At 27.2% G+C, this 23,848-nt stretch overlaps 1 protein-coding gene across 2 annotated transcripts in view; it reads right to left on the reverse strand.

Annotated features, from left to right (window-relative positions):
• The window catches only part of ari-2 (E3 ubiquitin-protein ligase ari-2), a 316,218-nt gene that overhangs the window by 237,882 nt on the left and 54,488 nt on the right, over nt 1-23,848 (reverse strand). Inside the window, exons 10-12 of one of the 2 annotated variants that reach the window (XM_075363685.1) lie at nt 11,258-11,371; nt 10,190-10,670; nt 9,177-9,197 (exon numbers count right to left, since the gene is read on the reverse strand). In XM_075363685.1, coding sequence (XP_075219800.1) covers nt 9,177-9,197; nt 10,190-10,670; nt 11,258-11,371 — 616 coding nt within the window. The remainder of the gene's footprint in view (nt 1-9,176; nt 9,198-10,189; nt 10,671-11,257; nt 11,372-23,848) is intronic. The other variant, XM_075363686.1, reaches the window with a different exon arrangement.

Consider the following 23,848-nt stretch of genomic DNA (forward strand, 5'->3'; position numbering starts at 1 on the left):
ATTTTATGAAAATACTTAACTAAGAAGAATTAATCACACTGATTAATGAATATTATTAGAAATTTTACAATTTTTAAAATCCTATAAGCACGATATAATACATAAAAAAAGTGATTAGGTATTCATTTTTTTTACATTTTTATTAAAAATTGTAAATCATACATATACATATATATAAAATGGAGGATAATGGACATTATTTTTAGAATCAACTTTGACAAGCACGTAAAAGAACAGTATAACTGGCATCACATGTCAGCAGTTTAACTAAAAAAAATAAATAAATCAATTATAATTTATATTAATTAGAAAATAGAAACAAATATAGCTTTTGTTTAACTAAAAATTGTAGTCGTCTTACGTTAAAGAATAGAACTAATACATAATATAAAAAATAAACGATGGATGTACTAATGCGACTTAAAAGAAATTGTTTAAATAATTGTATAAAACAGCTACTGGACAAAATTTTTACTCTATGCACACAAATTTTATTTTTCATATTCTGCAACATATTGTTAAAAAAAAAATTCAGTATTTTTTACAATTAACACTTTGGTTCAACCAATAACGGCTTCAAAAAAGTAAAACAAATAAACCCTTCTCCTTCTAATTTGGAGAGCAGTTAGGTAAACCAGTTCAATAGCTGATATCAAATTTATCATAAATTATTAATCGTGATATATACTCAATTTTTCATACAAATTAAACACCTAAGGGCAGTTTCGAAAATGTATTTTTCAACGAAAAACGGCTCCGCGGTGCCGACTGCCATTTCTACAAATAAGTATTTATTTTATGATTAATAACATCTTTTTTATACACATCGAATTCCAACTGGTGAACCGTGATTAAAGATAAAAAAAAAGACATACCGATATAAAATAGTCGTTCCCTAAAAAAATATGTAATATAATTTACAATGCGCAATATATTTAAAAAAAAACCACAACGGGCTAATTTACCTTTTTGGAAAGTAATTTTTTGTAGAATACAGGTAGATTCAGAAGGAAAGAGAAATAATTTGGGAACTGATTCTAGAGCATGAAATAAGAAAAAAATTCATACAAACATAAGTCCGAAAAAGTTTTTTATCAAGTTACGGCTATATAAAAAAATTATAGCGAAAAAAAATTTCGCCCAGATTTCAGTTTCCCAGGTGAAATTATATCATACTGAATCTTTTAAGGCGTAAGCTTGATGGTTTCTTATGTTTCTTAACTTGAAAAATCGAATAAATCAGGTCCCAAAACTGTATCTCCCGTAGTTTTCATGATATTAAACGTAAAACAGAAAAATTCGGTAACGAAAAACACCTTTTGTTTTTTAGGTTTGAAAAACAATAACTTTGTTAATTACAAATAAATTCGAAAATGTTATTATCAAAATTTTAAAAAACTTTTATTATTAAAAACAAAACAAAACATAGTAGAAAAATGTTACAAATTATGTTATTTTAACCCTCTTTAACACATAATTCATTAATAAAAAAACAAAAGTAAAAAAAAAAAACAAATTATTTCTGGGTAAAAAAATATTTTATTGTAATTTTAATTAAATTGTTCCAAGATTTTTTGAATCGGTTAGGCAATTTAATAAAAAAATTAAAATATTTAGAAGGCCCTTTTTCGTAAGCTTAGTATAATGCTTTGTAACGCTAATATGCTATTAATTTACATTAGGTTTTTTTTTTATATAAATAAATTTATGTATGTTTTTGGCTAAAATAGAATATTCCTGAATACATGTTAAAGTTTGTAATTTATTATGACTCATTTTACATTAATCATATTTGTCAGAAATAATAAACAAACATATTTAATGAAAACAAAATTTATTTTTTTCTACATCGTAACTGAAAAAAATTAAAAATGATAAAATATAACTGATAAAAACGTAAAGAACTGTAACCCTTTTAAAAAACGTTAATGAAGCCTTAAGTATTTAAGTGGTTTATATATATATATATATATATATATATATATATATATATATAGAAAACAACAACAAAAAAATCAAAAATTTTATAATTTTTTTTGGTACATATTTTCTTTATGGTCATATATCAGATCCACCAACTTAGAAATTTTTCGGGGTCTTACTGCAGTAATTTTTTTAAGAATAGAAAATTTCAGGAAATATTTATTTAGAAAATTAGAAATGCAATTCTATTAAAATTAAAAAATCTGACACAATACATTTATTACTTATTCCACTTTTGCTTAAAAAAAAAATTATAAACATCTTTTTGAAAGCGTCTAAATAATATTTTTATAGAAAAAATAAATTTGTCTTTAGAAAAACTAAACGACCATTAAAAGAATTAATAAATCGTTTTAATAAATATATTATTTTAACTATGAACGTTTTGTATATAGGAATTAACGAGTATATATTCAAAAATAAGCACTAAAAAGATAATTTAATAGTTAACCCAAAACACCCTCACAAACCGTTATCGTGAATAGACTCTATTTCGGGCAAAGAATCCACTATATTTATCATAATCACTAACACTAAGCAAATTTAATTAATTATTAAACACTGAAATACATAAATAATTTACTACTATATTAGCGAAAATCAAAATTAGAAATACATCAGTGACAAATGCGAACTGTAAATTTCGTTACAAAACGACGAGACTATGAACTTAAATAGCGCAAAATAGAAATTAACCGTAACACATAAATAAATAAATTAGCATCATAACCTTTTTGTACGGAAATTTAAGATTTTAGATTCTTACGAAATAGTAGTTGATTGAAGGAAACATTTTTCCAAAAATTATAAATTTTTAAGACTATTTTTTTAAGTGTACTCTGTTCAATAAAAAAATTAAATTTACGATTTTGTACTCCCCCCTCTCGCTTCAGTGAAAGAATGCGTTTTTTGGGATAAATTTTTATAATTAAGAATCTAATAAAAAACGATTGACAAAACTTTTATAGAGATTATTTTTCTAGAGTTTAGTTTTTCTTTTTTCTCTTTACTGTACCTATACAACTGACCGAATGGAGAAAAAATAAAATAAAAATGTATAATAAAATTTAATGTCTAAAATATTTATTTGCGAATCATTCTGTTGAGTAAATTCAAAAAATAAAAAAAATTACACTTTTTAAGTAGAAAAGTAATTTTTTTCATTTTAATTTTCATTAGAGAAAATGTATTTTTTTTTTGTTGAAAAACTCAACATTTTTTAATGTATTTAAACTCATAATTCAAAATCTCTACAATATAAGAAAATGCGATAATTTTATGTATTTTAAAACGTAAATTACAAGTCTTTTTGATACTTGTAATTTAGCCAATTAAAGAATTTTATATTATATTAATTATTAAAAATTACTTGAGAACATGACAAGTAAAACTTTCAGTAAAGCATAAGTATATTACTTTTTGTACATTATCTTTATCTCTGAAGATATCGATTTTAGATAAGTAACAAAGTACAAGATTAAACTTCATAAAATTTCCTTTAATTTGGCTTTTATTTTACCTTTGTATAACCAATTTACATGAACAGCGTTTTAAAATGCGATTAAAATTGACTGTAGGATTCCAAAAAATACGGGAAATTTTAACGCTTATAAAAATATTATCTAATCGTTTTATTTTTATAAAATGAGACTTTTGGAACGATCAGAAAATGTCTCATTAGGGTAAGTCTTATTTTATTATTTCAACGATAGTTAACTTTTGTAAAATACCATAAAGTACTTTGCAACAAAATATTTTATTGCATACAACAAAATATGTTATTTTACTACAAAAATATAATATAATATAATAATACAAAAATATAATATTTTACTACAAAATATGTTATTGCACATTAGATTGCCGCGTCATAGCCGATCTCAAAAATTCACTTATTAAACGTTTAAAAAATACCGAATAGTATTAAAATTATATAAATACATATATATATATATATATATATATATATATATATATATATATATATATATATTAAAATATATATAAATATTTTAATATATTAATAAGTATTACATATTATAATACAGTAGTAGTATTATATATATATATATCCCAATGAGCTAACGGAAATGTGGATATATATTTGAATTTCGAAGAAGCGATTTCGGATTAACAGTCAGATGTGAAATTTGGTATTTTCATATTGGTGATTTTTTAACAGGTTAAATTAAACTAATGGCTTTATATTATATAAATAAAAAAATTATCACTTATTCTACGGCGATTTTTAATTATATTTTTAAAAGGTGTTAATCAATTTGAACAAAAAAAAACAAAATTAAATTTCATAAAAAATTAGGTTTTTAAATTTTATTATGAAATTTAAAATTAAAAAACTTATGTAAATTTCTTTTAGTTAACTTTACCGCAACCAAATTATTTCCAAAAAGAATGTTATTTTAGAATGTTGGAGAATTGCATATTTCTTCCATAACTATGTCAGTTTTGTAGATACAATAACGAAAAAACAAACGACAAGAAAAAAATCTTTCAAAATTGTAATTTCACGCGTTTTTCCTAGTTTTAAAATTAATCGAAAAAAGAATAGAATTTTAAAAGCTTCAAAAAAGGTTCTTATAACATTTTTTGGGCTAAGAGATAAACCTTTTTAGAGGTTTTAAAAAAATAATTTCTTTACGCCTAATTGTAATCCTTAAAATCTTCTTTAAATCTTCGTAGGACTCACCAGAGTAACTGAGAAAAATAGCCGTGTTAAACAAAAAAAGTTAATAATCTTAAATTATATCTATCGCACGATCCGATTTCAAATCGATTTTACGTTAAAGAAAGTGTTAACAATTTTTAACAGACCAAATTAATAAGTAATAAGTTCAAGAATTGTTCAAGATCGATCCACTTATTTTGATTATACTGGAATATTGTGCAGAAGTCGTACATAACCTGATATTATATGATACTTTTAAGCGTTTTTCAAGCCAAAAAAGATAATCGTTCATAGAAGTCGAGGTAAAATATAAACGGTAAATAATTTCGTACTTCAAACACCCCTAATCATCCTACATATTAAATGTCGTCGCTCCGAATTACTTTTCGTAATTTTATGAAGTCGCACAGGTTTCTCGCCTTTTCCGTGCTTTTTTACATATAAGCAATTTTTTTGTAGGCTAACCGTATTTTTATAAAATATAGAATGCGGATATAATAAAATAAACTTAAAAAATAAAACAGATTTTAAAAACGTATTAAAATTAAAACTAAAAATTATATCCGATACGTCCTTAGATTTTTTTAAGCGGTACCAAATTAACGGTTAACAATTTGTTTCGGTTTTTAATCGAAATGGACTTCAAAATCTCGAATTTAAAAAATAAATAAATAAATAATTATATTATTACTTACTTTTTTAACAAACGATAAGAATCCTTCAAGTAAGCTTAACTATCAAAAACTGTAATTAAACATTTTTAGTTCGAATAGATATTAACGAATGTATTTTTCATCGTACGATAAACATTACGGCCGACTTAGATCGATCGCATACAAAGAAAGAGTTGCGCTAAACGGTTATTGAACTAACATGGAAAACTCTCGAAGGTATTTTTTTACACAAAAAATAAATAAAATGTAGAAAAAACAAATTTTAAAAATTGATAAAAAAAATTAAAAGAGATTTTAATAAAATAAATAAATTCTTCTGAAACACCATGGAACGAGTATTTCTACTTGTTTACAAAATTAAAAAAAAAAAAAAAAATTACAGAGAAATAATATTACCATTATAAGTATATGATTTTTTTAATCGAATGTTATTTTTATTAATTTTTCTTTTTACAGACACAAGTTGGAATATTTTTTTTTTTTTTAACCAAAAATATTGGTGCTTTATTTATTAATTTTTTATTCGTCAATATTTCTTTTTTTAAGTTTGTTTTATATATTTATACTTAACTTCACTAATTCGCCCGAATATATAGTCATGATGATAGTTTTACGATCTAAACGGGGATCCGATTTCAGATTTTTTACTTACTGTAAACGATGTTTTTGAGTTTTCTATAAATGATTTTATTTAATCACCGGTTAGATGACCGTAAAACACTTTAATTTGATAATATGAGTATTAAAATCGCTTTAAACATCACCGGTGTCGATTAAATTACACCGTAATTTGATTTTCCGATTGACTATAGCATTCAACATAAATAAAAATTATCTACAGTTAAAAAAAAGTTACGAATTGTAATATATTTTTTGTACACCAATTTTCCGGGGTACGGTATTTCGTAACCGTTTACATTTTTATTTCCGGATATATATATATATAAATTATAAATGGAATCGATTATAGATTCGAGCTTAGATAAGCTTAATAACAGAAATAATTTTCAGTTTATATAAGTAATATTTCTGTTCGTTCTAGAGCGATAATAAGACTAACTTTTTTTTAACAGACTTGCAACAGCAGTTCTTTATTTCATTACAGTTTTTATAAAACGTTTATCAGTTTGTTTCATTCAATAATTTGTACAAAAAACCCCACTTGTCCAAAACAAAATACAGAAATACTTCCGAATTATAATAACCGGTGAGATTAATTAAATTTATTTCCTATCGCTCGTTCGGCCTGTATAAATGGATTAACTTAAGCGTAATAGAATAAAAAAACTGAATTACTTCAAATCCGCCTCCAACAGTGAGAGAAATTAGCATAAATTACTTAAGTTCGATAACATCAAAAACAGTTTCGTAAACAAGAATACATTAAGAGATTTTATTTTAATTTTATATCCTGGGGCAATAAATAGTAATATTTTCTAAACTCTAATAAAATGTTAAATGTATTATTAATCATTTTATTTTCACAGCGATAAGGATTGAAACAACGTTTTAAGTCGTTCAGTTTTTCTCTTTAAAATTTATATTCTCATTTTTTAATCGACTTGAGTCGCAGGATCGATAATACAATGAAATAATGAAGGTACAGAAAATTGAATACCATAAAAAAAGATCGGTTAAATATAATCATAACGCCAGGCGCTAATGTAGTAATAGCTTTGAATTATTATTAGATACTCAATCTTTTAACCGAACCTGATGCGTTACATGAAGAAATATCATTACTGCAGTATCCCAAATCGTATTTTATATTAAAAATATTCAATAACTTAAAAAATTATATGTTAATTGTATTTGCTTTTATTAATAAAAACGCGTATGATAAATTTAAAAACTTCCCGTTCTATCTAATTTTCCGAAAATTTGTTTAAGCTTACAGCCACAGCAAGAGCGGCACTTAATGTATTCAGCCCCATGATTATTTTTAAACGTCGATAAGGGGTACAAAATAGAAAAACAAACTTTCAACATGAATATTTTTAACAACTTTTTTATATTCAGAGATTAATGTTCTAAATAAACATGAGGTCGCTAAAAGCTTATAATTTCATCGTTAAAAAATTCTTTGATTTTTATTACGGCGTGTTATCGGTTTTCGTACGAGATTGAACCCAGAAAATCTGTACGACAGTCGAATTACACTGACAATAACCTCGTTCTAGAGAACAAAATTAAGCACGTAAATATATATTTGTTCTTATCAAATAGATTTTGTTTTTATTTGCTACAAATGCAAAGTCCAACGACAGATTGTTATTAAATTACTGAAATAATAAAAGAACTGTAGAATGCAGGCTTCTTCCGCTTATGAACATCAGATTAGAGAAATTTCATTGATAAAAAGGCAACTGACAAAGTTAGAAGCACTCTAGTAAAAATGATTCGGTAATTTTTTTTTATCAAATAATAAACTAGTCACTACTTCATTTAAAAAACTTTCGAGGGAGAAACTGAAGTATTCTTTCCAGTATTGACGGCTGTTCATGGAAATTCAAAGGATAATAATTTTAAAAATGAATTAAGGAACATCACCACTATTATAATTATATACGATAATTTATTATTGTTTTAAACTCAAAAACCCGGAAATTTTTGCATCAAAACATTAAAGAAGACATTCTATCTTTAAAAAAATTGGTTCGATACGTTAAATACAGACAAGTGTTACAAATTTTTTAACGTCTACGTTTGTAATCTCAGTCTATGAACGGACCGACGAAATTAAAGAACCATTCCATAGTAAATATAGTAAACTTCATTTCTTCTCAACGAATTCGAATATGAAATAAGTTAATCCCACAATTTTCTCGCAACGCAAATTTTTTATATCAGCTGGAATAATTATCAGTATAACGAGAAAGAAACAACCGTGGTTAGTTCTAATGCGAAAACTAAAATCCATATTTAATTATTCTTCATCATTTGTGAAACATAAAAATTTACACTCGGAATATCAAAAGTTTTTTATGGATATTCTGTATTTAATCACGACAAACGAAAAATCATCGGTTTTTTTAACAAAATCGGATTTTTTAATAAACATTTAAACAACTTTTAAACCTTAAACTTTTTAAAATAACTACACTTTTTAAATTTTGTTTAACTTTAAAATTAAACTGGAAAAAAAAGACTCAAACTATTTTAAACTATTTTTAAAGGTTAAAGTATTTTAAAATATCTTAAAAAATGACGCGTATTAGTGAAAAAGTTCCTTCTTCCTAAAACAAAAATGAAGTCGGCGAGTCGAATTATTACACGCGAAAAACAATGAGAAATGTACGGTTTTGTGCTATATTTTGAGATTATTATTATTTCGTATTACGGCTATTTTATAGAAAAAGTATATAATTAAAATTTCATAAATATTACGTTAAGTTCTATAATAATTTCTATAATACACGTTAAGTTTAAAAGTCAGCGTAACATTTATGAAATATGCACTTAAAAAAAAATTTAATGCAGTAAATGGCTTCCTCCGTTTATTGAAAAATTTATTGGAAGACTAAAGAATAATATGGTTGGAGCAATGCGTGACGAATGTACAAAACGAAATACTGTTAGGCTGAAAAAATCGGCGATTATATGAAAATTTAGGACTGCTGGTAAATTTCGCGATTTAAAGGTTATAGAACAGGGACACCCTCTCTTATTTACCATGCCGCTAAACCGACCTTTATAAATAAGATTTAATTGTATCAGCAAAGATCCAAATCATAAAACAAAAATTGAAAAGCAAACAAATCTTATTTTATTTCATAAATTTTTTAATATTTTTTTAAAAAGTAATATGTAGTAATTAAAAAAATGAAACTCACTGTCATTGGCAATTAATAAAACTGAAATAGATACAGAAAACATTAATTAAAAAATTGTTTTTTCACATTTTATGTAATTTTAAAAGTTTTATACAGAAAAAAATAACCAAATCATTTAATACATATATTGGTTTTTATAGTTTTTTTTTTTTTTTTAAATAATCCCTATTTATTGAAAGTCAGTACATGAAACTCAAATAAAAAAAATACAAATTAATATGTTGTTACAACAAAGTCATTATCAAATGATGATTTACAAATATATATTTAACTGATTACTTGCACACCCTAAAGTAATGACAAATATTTACGTAATAGAAAGAATGGTTAAATCTGGTCAGAAATAATTAGATATAGTTTTCTTTAAGCAGCAAATAATCTATAATAATATACAATAACATGCAAAACTAAAATATAATACAAATATAATTTTTTTTTAAATAATAAAACCAAAAAATGTTTTTGGTTGTGTACTACAACACTAGTGATTAAACTACACAATTATAGTGCAAATAATTAAGACATAAATTCTATACTTTAAAACATAAAAAAACAAAAGAAAAATGTAAAAATATAAAAAAAAATGATTTTCTAAAAGATAAACATCAATAAATCATTATTTTTTTATTTGTATATTATATTATAAAAATTCTCAATTAATTACAAAAATAATAATTCAAAATTGAAAACTATAAGCAAATAAAATCATCAATACATTACACCTGGCTAATGGTATACAGGTATCAAGGTGTAACTTAATGCTCTTTCAAAATTAAAGCTAGAAAAAACAGAACTTTTTTTAAATACCTTTACATTTCTCTTTTAATTAATTAAGCATTAAAATTTAATTAATTATTTATAAATTACGTAGTTATTAAATATATCTTGTTAGCCTTAGCCTAATTCAGTTTTAAAAATAATTTTAGTTAAGTATTTACAATAATACATATTTACGTGGCTAAACAAATAAAAATATTGTTGAACATACAAGATTATAAGTAAATTTAACTCACGTCTAAATCCTCGTCCTTCTTCAGGTGTCAATCTCTCAGTACCTTCAGCTGTCGGTGTTGATGTAGTTTCACTATCTTCGATCGAAGAACTCTGTTGCTCTTCTTCTTTAGCCGGTGGAGATACAGAACCGCTGCCGGGAGAAGTTGATCCAGCACGAGTTTGATAGAAAACTCCCGAAGGATGGTGATTATTATTATTAACATTTAATTGGTTTTCATTACTCGCTTCCATTTTTAAACACTTAGTAGGAGGCGGTGCAAATGCTGAAGGGAATGTTTTATTAGAATCTGTAGTAGCAGTCAATGACTGATAAGAAGTAGCACTAAAAGGGACTGATCGCGGATCTAAAGCAGGATGTATATGAAACTGCGGTTGTAAATGATGCAATAAATGAGCTGGTAACCCAGAATAACTGTCCATAAGACGAAGCCCGAAACCAGTAGCACTGAATGGTACTTGTAATTCTTTTCCTTCTTGAGCCTGGAAAAAATACCACTCATTAGTTCTATAATTGATTAATTAATACTATTGAAATTCACACAAATTACAAAAAACTTTTGCAATAAAAATGTTCAAATAAATAACTTTTTTTTTGTTATTTCTTCAACTTATACTGTTGCACATGTGATGATTAACAGAACAATCAAATACTTCAACTAAAAATGTATTAGACCAGAACTAGAGCATTTTTCATAAAAATGAAACAGAAATAGACATAAAATCAAACTTCCCTAAATAAAAGTATCATAAATTTATAAGCCTGGAACCTAATTCTGAAATAAAAAATTATGATTAAAACTAAAATAAATTGTAATTTTATTCTAACATTAATTTTAAGTAACTTACTAGTGGAAAGAAATAATGTAACAAACTAATGGATATTGTCACAGTAAATACTAACTTAAACAAATTTAAATAAATCCACAAAGAAGTCACCTAATGGATTATATTTTTTAAATTATGGACTTTCCAAATCTAAATTTATTTGTTTGTAAAAATAATTTATTAAAAAAATATGTATACATATAGACTAAAAAATCATTTAAAAAATCCCTGTGATATATTACCTGTGTGTTGAAGGGTCTCTGCATTCTAAGTGCCTCAGGCAGCCCTCCAGCCTGAGAAAACACTACTAAAGCCGGCGGTGGTAAAGGATTGGGGGCATAAGCTGAATTTTCCATCTGAAAACACAAAACATAATCTTAAATAACACTGTGTAATTTAATCAAAAATTTTATTTAAAATAATTTTTTTTTTAATTACGTCGTAAACCACAATCGTAAGTAATATTAACATAATCTACTGAATGTACGATAAATCCTAACCTAAAAATAAACAAAAAATTACATCTTGGCATCAGAAAAGAAAAATAAAGGTAAAAAAATTACCCCAGGACAATAAGGAGAGTAAATAATCATCGGTATCAGTAAATTATACCCAGATATGTTTTCAATGTATACAGTGTGATCAGAGGTAGGTTACAATCGGCAAGGTTATGCAACAACGTTGTCAGAGACGCTGTCAGCTGACACATAAAAATAGAGCTTTATTTCACTTCAAGATAGATTATTTAAGTATAAATAACTAAATTAAACTCATTTACGCTGTGATATTTTAACTAAATAATTAAAATTAAAAAATATTTTGAAAAACATTGAAGATAAAAACTTGGATAAAGGGTTAATAGGCAAGCTTACCATTCACTTGTTTTTATCTATAACGTAATTTAATAATTATAATAAATGAACTTATATATAAAAAAATATCGCGTTTATCATGAGAGCACTTTAGTAGGATATTATAAGGACAGATTCCGCCCCCTGTATCTACCAAAACAGAACTAAACATTATGAACACTTACCTACTGCCTCATGTTGCTTTGAGTTGCATTATGGGTAATGTCACAGCTGAGTCTGAGCGGGAGATGGCTGTAGCTTAAAATGAAGACTTCAGCACTATCTATTGAATTATTAGGAAAACATTACAAAGCTACTTAAGTGTAACTGTTTTAAAATATCAATGTTTTAAAAACGTTGATTTTATTCATTAAAATCATTCATAGTTCATAAAATTAATAATTAAAAAAAAAAAAAAACAAATTAAGCAGAAATAATCTTCTTAACTGCAGAGGTCTGATGTTAGGAAAGCAGAGATAAAAATGAAGAAAGCCCATTTAAAAGAATTCTATTAAAATTTAATTTTAGTTACTGCAACTTACTTGTGGATTATAGCATTAAAATCACATGGAAAGTAATTTAAAGCATGATGTAAAATTTATTTGACTTATATATTCATAATGTTTAGTTCTGCTTTGGTAGATACAGGGGTTGGGATCTATTCTTATGTCCTTTTTAAGTGTTCTCATGATAAATGTTGTAATTTTAAATTTATAAGTCCATTTTATAATCGGTAGAATAATGTAATGAATTATAAATTTATTTACCATTTAACTTCATCTCAAAATTAGCTCTGTATTAATTATTACTTAAATTAAACAATACAAAATTTAATTTTATAGAAATATCATAATTGAAATAAATCCATGTAAAATATTTGGATTCACTTACAAAATGACAAGAAGTTAAATTATTTAATGACAGAAATTGTAACAAATTTTGAGTTAATTGTGAACAAACACTATTTTTCAAATAAAAATTTAAAAAATGGAAAGTTTTTAACTCATTATTGATCTGTTAATAACAAAAAGATTATTCAAAAACTACTTATACAGTTAATTAGGTTGATTATTCTAAGTTCCTATTTAGAGTAGAACAAAACAATCGAATTCATTTCGCATCGAGATAAGTTACTCTATTTATTTTAATGATTTCAAGCTTACACCCAAAAACAGTGAATAGAAAATCAAACATGACTTACACCTGGAGTAAAGAACACCAACATACTTTTACAATACTTAGTTAACCCTACCTCAAGAATTACTAAGGTTCTTTTGATAAACTGCAATGGCATAATTTACAATTTCATTGTACTCAATATTAAATTTATTGTATATTTAATTATTATAAAAAATAATCTTAAACTGGTAAAATACAATATTACAATATTTGCTGCAAAACAGTCTAGTTTCAGGGATGAAATAAGCAATTCTACAATTTTGCAAAAAAAAATTCATTTAAAAAAGATTGTTTCAAAATACATAGACATAAGCTTCCAGAAGACTTTTTTGAACTACAACTCAGTTCCTTCTTCAGTGTTGTTGCAGTTGACAGACAATCGGATTAATTGTTTTCAAATACTGTTATTTGGTGTGAATTCTTTTTTTTTGTTTCTATTATATATTTTATTTGTTTTATGTTGAATTCATGACTTTTGTATGCTGTGTGAAAAGATTCCACATAACGATAACTATCTTTATATGGCTCCTAGTAGTGATTTTATTGCATGTAGCCATTAACACATGCACATATTTTACATCATTGAAGTATTCATCATTACAGTTATCAACAAACATGAGTAACAAAACAATTTAACATGTGTAAAAGATACATATTTGTGTGAGTAGGGTTATCTGGATGTATATGTCAGTCGAGGTGGGTTTTATATTTTATGAATTGCTTGTAGTCTACTTTACTGTATTCATATTCTGCAGTGAGTTGTCAGTTGAGGTTTATTTTACACTTAAGCTATAAAAAATTCAGACTAGTAAGGATTTTTTTTTTTTATACAAAACTGTGGCTATGTATTGGACAAAAAAACATTTTTTTTTTAATCTTGCTTTAATATAATGTACCACAGATTTCTAATGTTCAGGTCAATGTTGGAATGCTACAGTTAACTATACAGTAGTTTTTGAGGGATCAGAAGTGTAACTACCAATTTTATTAATAAACTATATCAGTAGAATTTTCTAATTCAGTATCAGTAAAGTTAATAATTAGCAGCACTACAACTATTTCACATTAATTACAACAGAAAGATTGATTTTAACAGCAACAAACTATTTTTATTAAAGCATTTCAATATATCTACATCTTTTCCTCATTTCATTAGAAATAAAAAACGTTTAAGTATGCAGGAACAGACTGAATGAACCTTATAATAAAGCATCAAAAAAATGCAAGTTATTTCATAACTTAAAAAATTAATTTTCAACAATTAAAAAAAAAGAGAAATCCTGCAATAAAATGATCATTTCTGACATGAAATTAGCATGTGGAATATCTTCTTACAAAAATCTGAAAATTAAAAAGTGATGTAACTTAATTGTTAAAGGTGAAAGAGAAAGGTCAGGCCACAATTCCTGTACCACATGGGGTGCTGGACACCAGCTGGAGGGTTTTAAGTAGCACAAACTGTTTTGCAGGCTAATCTTCTTCTTTTAACTTGCACTGTCCACAGCTAATTTTTTCTATTCTATAAAGGTACGAGCTTTTTTTGTAGTATTGATTTTATATTTTTAATCTGATTATATTTTTATCTTTTGTATTTATCTTTATTAGTTTTTCTATTTAGACTTATTTTATTTCTCGGTACCTGCTGATGATGAGTGATAGTTGCAATCAACACATCTAATAGTTAATTTTTTCAATTGTTCCTACTTAACAATACGATTTGTCAGTTTTATTCAAGGATATTAGTGAAAAGTGGTTGCCAGTTCCAAGTAATCAAATTCCACTCTGCAGATATAATATGCACATCAATAAAACAAAGACTAAGATTCTTGTGGTAAATCGACAGCAAGAAAAAGTGCATTGCATGCTGGATGGGGAACGGTTAGAAAATGTGGACTCCTTCACATATTTGGGTAGCAGAATGTAGATTAAAGAAGCGGTAAGTCACATAAGCCTGGTCAAAAATGCATTTAATAGAAGGATGGACCTTTTTACTTTAAGTAAACTTAATAAAGATGTTAGAAAAAGACTGCTAGAGACCTTTGTGTAGGAGTGAGATGTAAACACAATGGAGTTGAAGGGGAAAGGAGAGTTAAAGATTCTGAAATGTAGTGCTACCACAGACTGATGAAAGCCGATGGGTAGATGGAGCGTCCAATGAGTGTCGATGTGGTGAAGCCTTGTCTCTTAAATATTTTAAAGCAAAGAAGAGAAAATGGACTAATCATTTAAGGCATGATGGGTTTATTAAAAAAATCATAGAATGTACTGTGGAAGGGAAAAACTCTAAAGGTATGCCATGACTGAGTGAGGTACATCTATCAGATTATAGGTGATATGGATTGTGGAGTGTGTATACATGGAGTTGAAGGAACTTGTAGGAAAACATGATGTATGGAGATCAGCTGGAAACCAATCCTAGGATTGACAACAAAAGAAGATATCAGAATCACATTTCATTCATCAACAACACATAAAATAAAATGTAAGATTCAAAACTGTACAAATTGAAATTAAATTAATTAATAAAACTGAGAATATAAATAATTTGCTTTAAATCCAGACATTTTTTTATAAAATAAAATTTTCGTAGTTATAATACTTGTGTGTGTGTGTGTGTATATATATATATTAGTGTTACTTCTTTAACATAACTTGAAAAATTGTGATAATTTCTTTTTTAACCAAGACAAACATGACTTCTATTTTCCAGTGTAACGTAAAAAATCAGATAAAGCATTCACATATTTCCTAAATGAAGATAACAATTAATTATCATCAAATTAAGACAGAAATGAAACCTGGGTATTTATGCTTTCACTTGAATTCAAGTATTTCCTTATTATTTTAAAATCCTTCACCACGAAAATGTAACTTGTTCATCCAAAAAACTTACAAGTGATGATTGCCCAGCAATTATGTGATCATACTAGTTTTCTCACTAAAGCAATTAATTTGCATATGGTAAATTAAAGACTGCATAGAATTTACAGATTATCTATTAAATTACCAGAATGACCCACGAAAAAACAAAATAAACATTCATGGTGGTTCCTTATTTATTTATTTTTTTTGGTGGGTGTATACATAACATAAACATGGCAATACATATAAAATGATCTTCAAATGCAATCTTCTCCATGAGATTGGGAATCATTAATTAATTTAATGTTACAAAACCATAACCTTTCTTCTTCATGTACCTTTCCTACGGATCTCCCCTGCACTATGAAACATAACAAGACACACTTTATGACCAAGATATGATGGCTCTCCATGCTTTAACTGTTTCAATCATCTGTTGGTATGCCTTTTCTTCTCAAAACAATTTGTACAGGGTTTTCAGTCAGCACCAACATTTATAATGTCTCCTGAAGGCAAAATGTCATTAACAAGTGAAGTTAGTCAACTTTCTGCATCATGAACATCACTATTTCCTGCTAAATTTGCAATACTATTGTGCCATATTTTTCTATTCTTGACATGTTTGCTATACACAGAAAGAGCGTGTGCGAGACTGTGGCAGTTTCTCACAAAGTAATCAAATGACTAAACATATCCCCACTTAGCAGGATTTGAGTCAACAAGGCCATTTTAAAAACAACTGCAAACAGAATGTCGCTGTTATTACGAAATAAACTATGAACCATGCAGATTCTATCAGATACTGTACTCTAACCAACGTAAAAAAAATAGTTTCCCTTGTACTTTTATTATTCTCAATAAATACATAAACTACTGTACACAGTAGATGCGTAAGTATGACATGTAAGGATGTGATGGGTGGATGTTATGAAAAGAGATGCATGAAGAGATCATGATGTGGAAGGTTAATGTATTACAAAGAAAACAATAAGGAAACCTTCAAATTTGATATGAATAAGCATCTAGACAAAACAAATGTTTAAATGGGACATTCATATACAAAGGAAGATGTAGAGAACATATATATATATAAAACTTTATTATAGTGGAATATATTGATATAGCCATCAGTAACTAATATACCCCCAATGTTTGTTAACGAGTGTAATCTACAGGAACTGGTTTGGCTTTGGCTGTTGGCATTTCACCCTTCAATTTCCAGGATGCTGCTAGATGATATATTGGAAATGCATAATAAATAAAAACATTTTTAGGCAAACCTTTACTTTATTGTTATATATAACTGTTTAATTAAAGCACATACAGAACATCTGTTTACTGAGTTTTTTCATACAATAATGTAAATTATGCATAGTTTACAAAATTATGCCTTAAATAAATATAACAGTAATGTAGATGATTATACTTACCGTAACAAACATGTACATTACTTATTTAAATATTAAAAAAAAAAATCATGAAGTGAATACTTACAATTATAACATGACTAACTGATTATATTTAAAATAATACTATCATTTAAAATCTGTAAATGATTGAAAATGAAGGATAAGTGCACCAACAATTTTATTACCAATTTAACAGAATTAGTTAAAGAATAAATTACAATATTTTTTTTTTTTTATATATGTGCATCAATTATTTTTTAGTTTTCACTGTATACAAATTGGACATGAAAAAATGTTGAAAACTCTCCTTTTCTTTAAATTTAAACTGAATAACTAATACAATAATAATTACTTCTACACCACATGCACACATAAACACACCTTTAATGAAACTCTGGTACAACTAACATAATACAATATACTTATCAATACAAGTCACCTGAAATTAAATACAATGGAAAATGTTACACACCACTTCAAGTTATATATATATATATGTGTGTGTGTATATTTATACGTACACCTCAAATACACAAGAACTTATTACAAACTACTTATTGCATGGTACATCAATATTAAACTTATTCTATAAGCACATATACACAATCTATGAAATAACTTTTTACAGAGGAGATTGATAAGTAAACAGCAATCATACAATTAAATATTTGGAAATTATTATGTGATCAGCCGATTAAACTTAAATTAGGACCAAAGACAGAATATATATATATTTATATTCAACAACAAAGCACTAGATGAAAACATCAGCCATAAATTCAGCCTTCTGAAGGTAACAACTAATAAATATCAATTACAGTTTAACTATATTAATAATACGGTAAATTCACATTTGATACGTGCTTTAAGGAATATTGTTAGACTTAATGATAGAAAATTTAAAAGTTGATTGATAAAGGTTACTAAAATTAAATATGACATATGGAACCGTTTAGTAGGATGACTTTACATTATAATTTACAATGGAATTTTACAGCTTAAGGAAGCAGTACCAAATCTGTAAAAGGAACAAGCTAAGCAAATTCATTTACACTGTTTTCACTATATAATAATCACTTCTATGTTTAGTCATGTAAGAAATAATTATTTGCAAAAAAACTGTGGCTTCAAAAAAGAATTCAATGTGAAAAAATCCAAGCACAAGAATACATTCAGTGAAACATAATTTGCTGACTTAAATGATTAGTTATGTTTCTAGGATATTCAATGAGATAAACTCAAATAAAACCCATAAAAAAATGCAAAACAGCACCCTCCCTAAGCGAAACAGTGATAATTTGTGAATATCCATATCACAACGGATATGTGCATTGTGTACTTTTATGGGTGATCAGAGCAGGATGCTGCCAGCAACTAATAGTGGTTGAAAAACTGTTATAACAGTAGCAAACCCGGTTAACCCAGGGGTTCAAGCCTTCTCTTTCCATATGCATCAGCTTTAATTAGATTATAATCATAATTATTTGTTATAAAATGCAAAATGTTTATTCTCTATTCACAAAAATTTTGTTTCTCTGCCCAGCATATACACAAACAGTGAATACATGAATAGTTCTTAGAGCAAGGGTATAAAATTACTACATATTGTTTAAAAATTTTGAATCATTAATGAACACCTATCCATGATTTTCATTAATATAAAACTCTGATCACAAGCACGTTGTCTACGAGTTGATTGTCTCTCATTCTTCTCAAGCCCTTTTCCTTTGATCAGGAAACTGTCAACTTCTTAATTTTTGTCCTTGAAAAAAAGTCCTTCTTGAATACATATCATGGTTATTATATTGGCCAAAAACTCATTCCACCTATGATGTCATGCTGGCACCTTCTAATGGACAGAAGTTTCTTTGTTAGAGCCTAGAGGATATGTTTCTGCCTGTAAGACTGCTTAGGATAAACTAAAAGCAAAACTACTGGCTTAGATGCCGAATAGTTAAAGCTGGGCCTTCTAATCTGAATACATTTCTACTGAAAATGTTATAAATATGTGTAGTAGATTCAGGGCAAATCCATAGAAAGTTATTCACCTCCTATTTCTTTCCAGATTGATTCTACAGAGTGGCCACCATTTAATTTCCTTGTTATTCCATAATTATCCTCTATAATTATAAACAATATTTAATAAACAATAGAGAGTCCAAAATCTGAAGTACTACCTTTGAACGACTTAACAGACATCAACCGCAACTGCCTCAGGATTGTCAACTGACACTAATAATAATAATAACGGCTGTTAATCCTGTTCAAAAATTGAACAGGATTAACAACCGACAACAAAAGCAGAATGTTTGACTGATAATGCAGAGAAAATAAGTGCAATGCAAATTTATAGTAACTTCTAACCATTTATTTCTACCTCAGAAATTTGTAACAATCCTAAAAAAATCCAAAAACATGCAAATGATATACTACAAGAAACAAATGCAACTGATCTCTTGCATTATTTTACAGATAAGAATAGTGATCTATTAAAAAGGTAGAATATTTTGTTTCTAATGCAGGACTGAAAGTTCAACCTGAGGGTTAACCATCAATCAACTTCTTATTTTTTTAAACATTCATCAATAAATATTCAAAGAAACAAATATGTGTAACTAACATCCTGCAACAAATTTTCGTATGTGCTGGAGGGTGTAAGAGATGCTATTTAATAGGACTAGCCACTCTCAACAAATCAAAGTAAATTTAATTATCACACTGTATTAGACGCAGAAGTTGTTCAAATAGATGGCATCATTTGTTCAAGCAATCAAGATTATCATAGTGAAAACTCAATAAATTGCTTCTTGATAATTCATGATCAGTCACCTCAAAAAAAATGTTAGAATAGCTGAGCTTGATATTTGTAATATCATGAGTTAGTTATATATGTCAGAGATGTTATGACAAGTGCAGAAAATGGTAAATTCAAAAACACAAGGTCGGTTCCAACCAGAGGTTGAAGTCTGATATCAGTGTTCACTGCACAGAACCAAAGAAATCACTTGTTCTTATAAGTCTGAAGTATAGAGATTTAATTAGAGAAAAAAAATTATCGGTCAGCAAAAGAATGAAAGAAACATTAAAAAAAATCATATAATGTTAAATTACACAACAGGAATGTGTGATAGATTCAAATGTCTGTCGGCAAGAATTATGTTAGTGGTTGGATAAAAATAAACAAATGTTCTTCAGGATATGAAATTTTGAATGACACTTGTGATTATCAAAGTAGAATTAGGCAAAGTATATATAAAATAAGCCATTTCCTACAGTCATACAACATACCCAAGTCAGCAGTTTTGATTAAATATTGGTATACTAATGAATCTATTTAAAAAATCTTAATTAGCATAATTAATTGTAAATTAATTAATTTTGAAAATGGCTGGCAAAATTATAATGTAATTTAACTAACCACCACTTTGCCAATATGAAAAATCGGTAAAAAAAACGTATACAAACTAAACCACCATGGCAAATTGGTATCTCCGACATTACTGCCTCAGCCTTTCATCTGAAGACCCTAGGTTCAAACCCCGGACAGGCATGACATTTTTCATACACTACAAAATTCCATATCCCACATGCATAGGTTTCAAGCTTATGTAGTGATATCATCAAAGAATAAACAAAAAACCATCACTCTTTTATGATTGCAAGTGTTGATACTAAAATGATTTGTAGAGAAATGTTAGAATTTGTTATGAAGGTATAGGAAGAATCAGATGCAGTGACAGTACTAGGAACCAAGCTGCTGAAAAACAACACACATTTTCAAGTTTGATGGATTAGAAAGTAGTTGTAAAAATTAATTTAGAATGTCAGTTTTTCCTTGAATTTAGCAAAATTTATTGAACACATACATATTTTCCAAATTTTGGAACGTTGTATTTTATGTAATTATGCAACTGGAAATAAATATACTAATTTTAGATACAGTAAACATTCTTAATTGGAGCTGACAGGGCATTGAATAAGCAAAAGAGTTGGTTAAACCAACAAACCTATGTTTTTTTAGTTCTTTATTGATTAAATAAAATATAATATTGAATATTCAACTGAATAATACACTACAGAAGTTTCAAAAACAATTAAAATACTATACAATTTCATGTCTTTTCATCTTGTTAAACAATCATCACTAAAGGCAAATCTCCATCAAATGAGTGATTTAAAGAAACTTTTTTCTTTTATTATCTGACCATTAAATAGAAACCCCTAAACTTTTCTGTTTGATAAACCATAGCCAAATCTGGTGAACCAAAATCTCCAAATTAAGTTTTTCTGTAGTACACATGAATGTAAAGAAGACTCAAAAGATATGGAATTAGGCTTTGCCATCTTTTCTGTATTTAACCAATAATTCACCAATCCCAATTTTCTTCAACAAGCTGCATTTTTATACAATCTTTCTAATGCCTTTAACTTCTTACCCGATGTATAACAATATGTTCACTTTTCTTGCTCGTAATTACCATATGGAATTTATTAAAAAAAAAATTAAAATTTACTCTCAATGACCAAACAATAAGGAAAAAGTTATATAAACCAGAAATTTTTACAAGCAGGTAGAAAAATTTAGACGGTAAACTTCAGTGAACGATGAACACAATTTTGAATATTTAATTACATTTTAAACCCCAGTGCTTGAAAATTGCACAGACTCTCTCATCTAAGAAGAGTGACTGTTACAGTTGAAAAATTACAAGTAAGTGTCGGTACATTTCATAACATTATCTCTGACACGCTCAAGTACTGTAAAACAAGTGCAAGATGGGTCGAGGAGAGTTGACAGATCACCATAAGGAGATAAAACTTTGCATGTGTACAAGACTGAAACAACAGTTATCAGCAAGAAATGAAGCTTTTTTACATAGTATTTTAATTTGTGATGTGACATGGATACACCATTACAAATTGAGATCAAAAAGACACAGCATGGAGGTGAAATGTAAGAGTTCACCTGTCAAGAAAAATGTTTGAATCCGACATCAGCAGGAAAAACAAGATGACAATCTTTGTGATGAAAAAGGCCTGTTTCTGTTGATTTTCTAGAAGATCAGTGAACAATAAACATTGCATACTACTGTGACATGCTCATCGACAAAGTGAAGCCAGCGCTATTGAAAAAACATCCTGGATTTCGATGCAAAGGCATCACACAAAATTCAGTTAATTCAAATTGCATCAGGAAGTACGACCTCAACTCCCTATATAGTTCTGACTTGGCCCTGCTTGGATTTCCACTCAAGAAGACACTTTGTGGTAAGAAGTTTAACGCTAATGACGACATCAAAGAAAATGGGATACATTGGCTCTGACATCAAGACAAAGATTTCTTCACAGTAGGCATAAATAAGCTGATTCAGAGATGGGACAAGTGTATTAATGTAGCTGTAGATTATGCTGAAATGTGAAAAATAAGTCACACGAATTAAATAACTCATTTTAGCTCCAGACTAATTTGTGTTTTTAATTACTAAATGATCCTCGTATATAGAGATATTTATATAATCTGCCAGGAGATCATGATAGCAGGCCTTGTTATAACATAATACAAAGTGGTTTACATTACCAGGATCAATGAGTCGGTTAAAACAAAACAAGTAGGAAATACAGCTGTAAATAAAATGAACAGCATAATGCATATTTAAAATTTAAATTATTTTTAAGTAAAGAATATGAAATTTTAAGCTATCCATTTAATTACGCCTTTATCAATGTCAGCTAAACTGGAAGATCATTAACAAGGGAGTCTACTATAACTACTTTGTATTAAATATTAATTATGTATGCTATTACAAACATAAATTGGAGTAGAGCGGACTTTTTCTAATGGATGATCACCTCTGCAATGATGACCAAGTGCCAATATATAAATAAAGTCTTGCACTAACACACTTTTTACAACCGAATTGGGAAATAACTTATTCTGCAGCTATTTTGAACAGTTTCCAAAATGTATTTCATGATGGTAATCGATATTATTTGAGTTTGATTTCTATTATAAAACAACTTTGTATAAAATCTACTTAATTCCTCCCACAAACAACCCTTTTAAATTAGGAAATTCAATTTTTTTTACTATGAAGGCAACCACTACTGTGAGTATAGATATTCAATACTCTGAATATAATATGTCATTATAGACAAGTGACCAATGTTCCGTTAAATTTTTAAATAAAATTGTCTGAAAAGTATGAAAACACACTACGGTCATGAAACAGAAAATTGAGCACCATCCATCTAATAGCAACATAAAAACTGTTTTGTTTTGACATAAAACATTTTCAGTACTTCACTGCACTGCAATGAAGTACAGATTGCTTTACTTTTGAAAGTGTTCATTTTTTGAACACATAATAATAATTTATATAATGAAAGATTTTAACAAAGTAATTAGCTGCTAGAATGAAATTTGTTAGAATCTTTGTTGATAATAGTACAACTACATATATAACTAAAAATTTGAAGGGAAGCACTAAAGAGTACAAATTCATTAGCACTAACAAAATTATTACTCAACCAA

The sequence above is a fragment of the Lycorma delicatula genome, chromosome 4, assembly GCF_047948215.1.
Source record: "Lycorma delicatula isolate Av1 chromosome 4, ASM4794821v1, whole genome shotgun sequence".
NCBI classification, from domain to species: domain Eukaryota; kingdom Metazoa; phylum Arthropoda; class Insecta; order Hemiptera; family Fulgoridae; genus Lycorma; species Lycorma delicatula.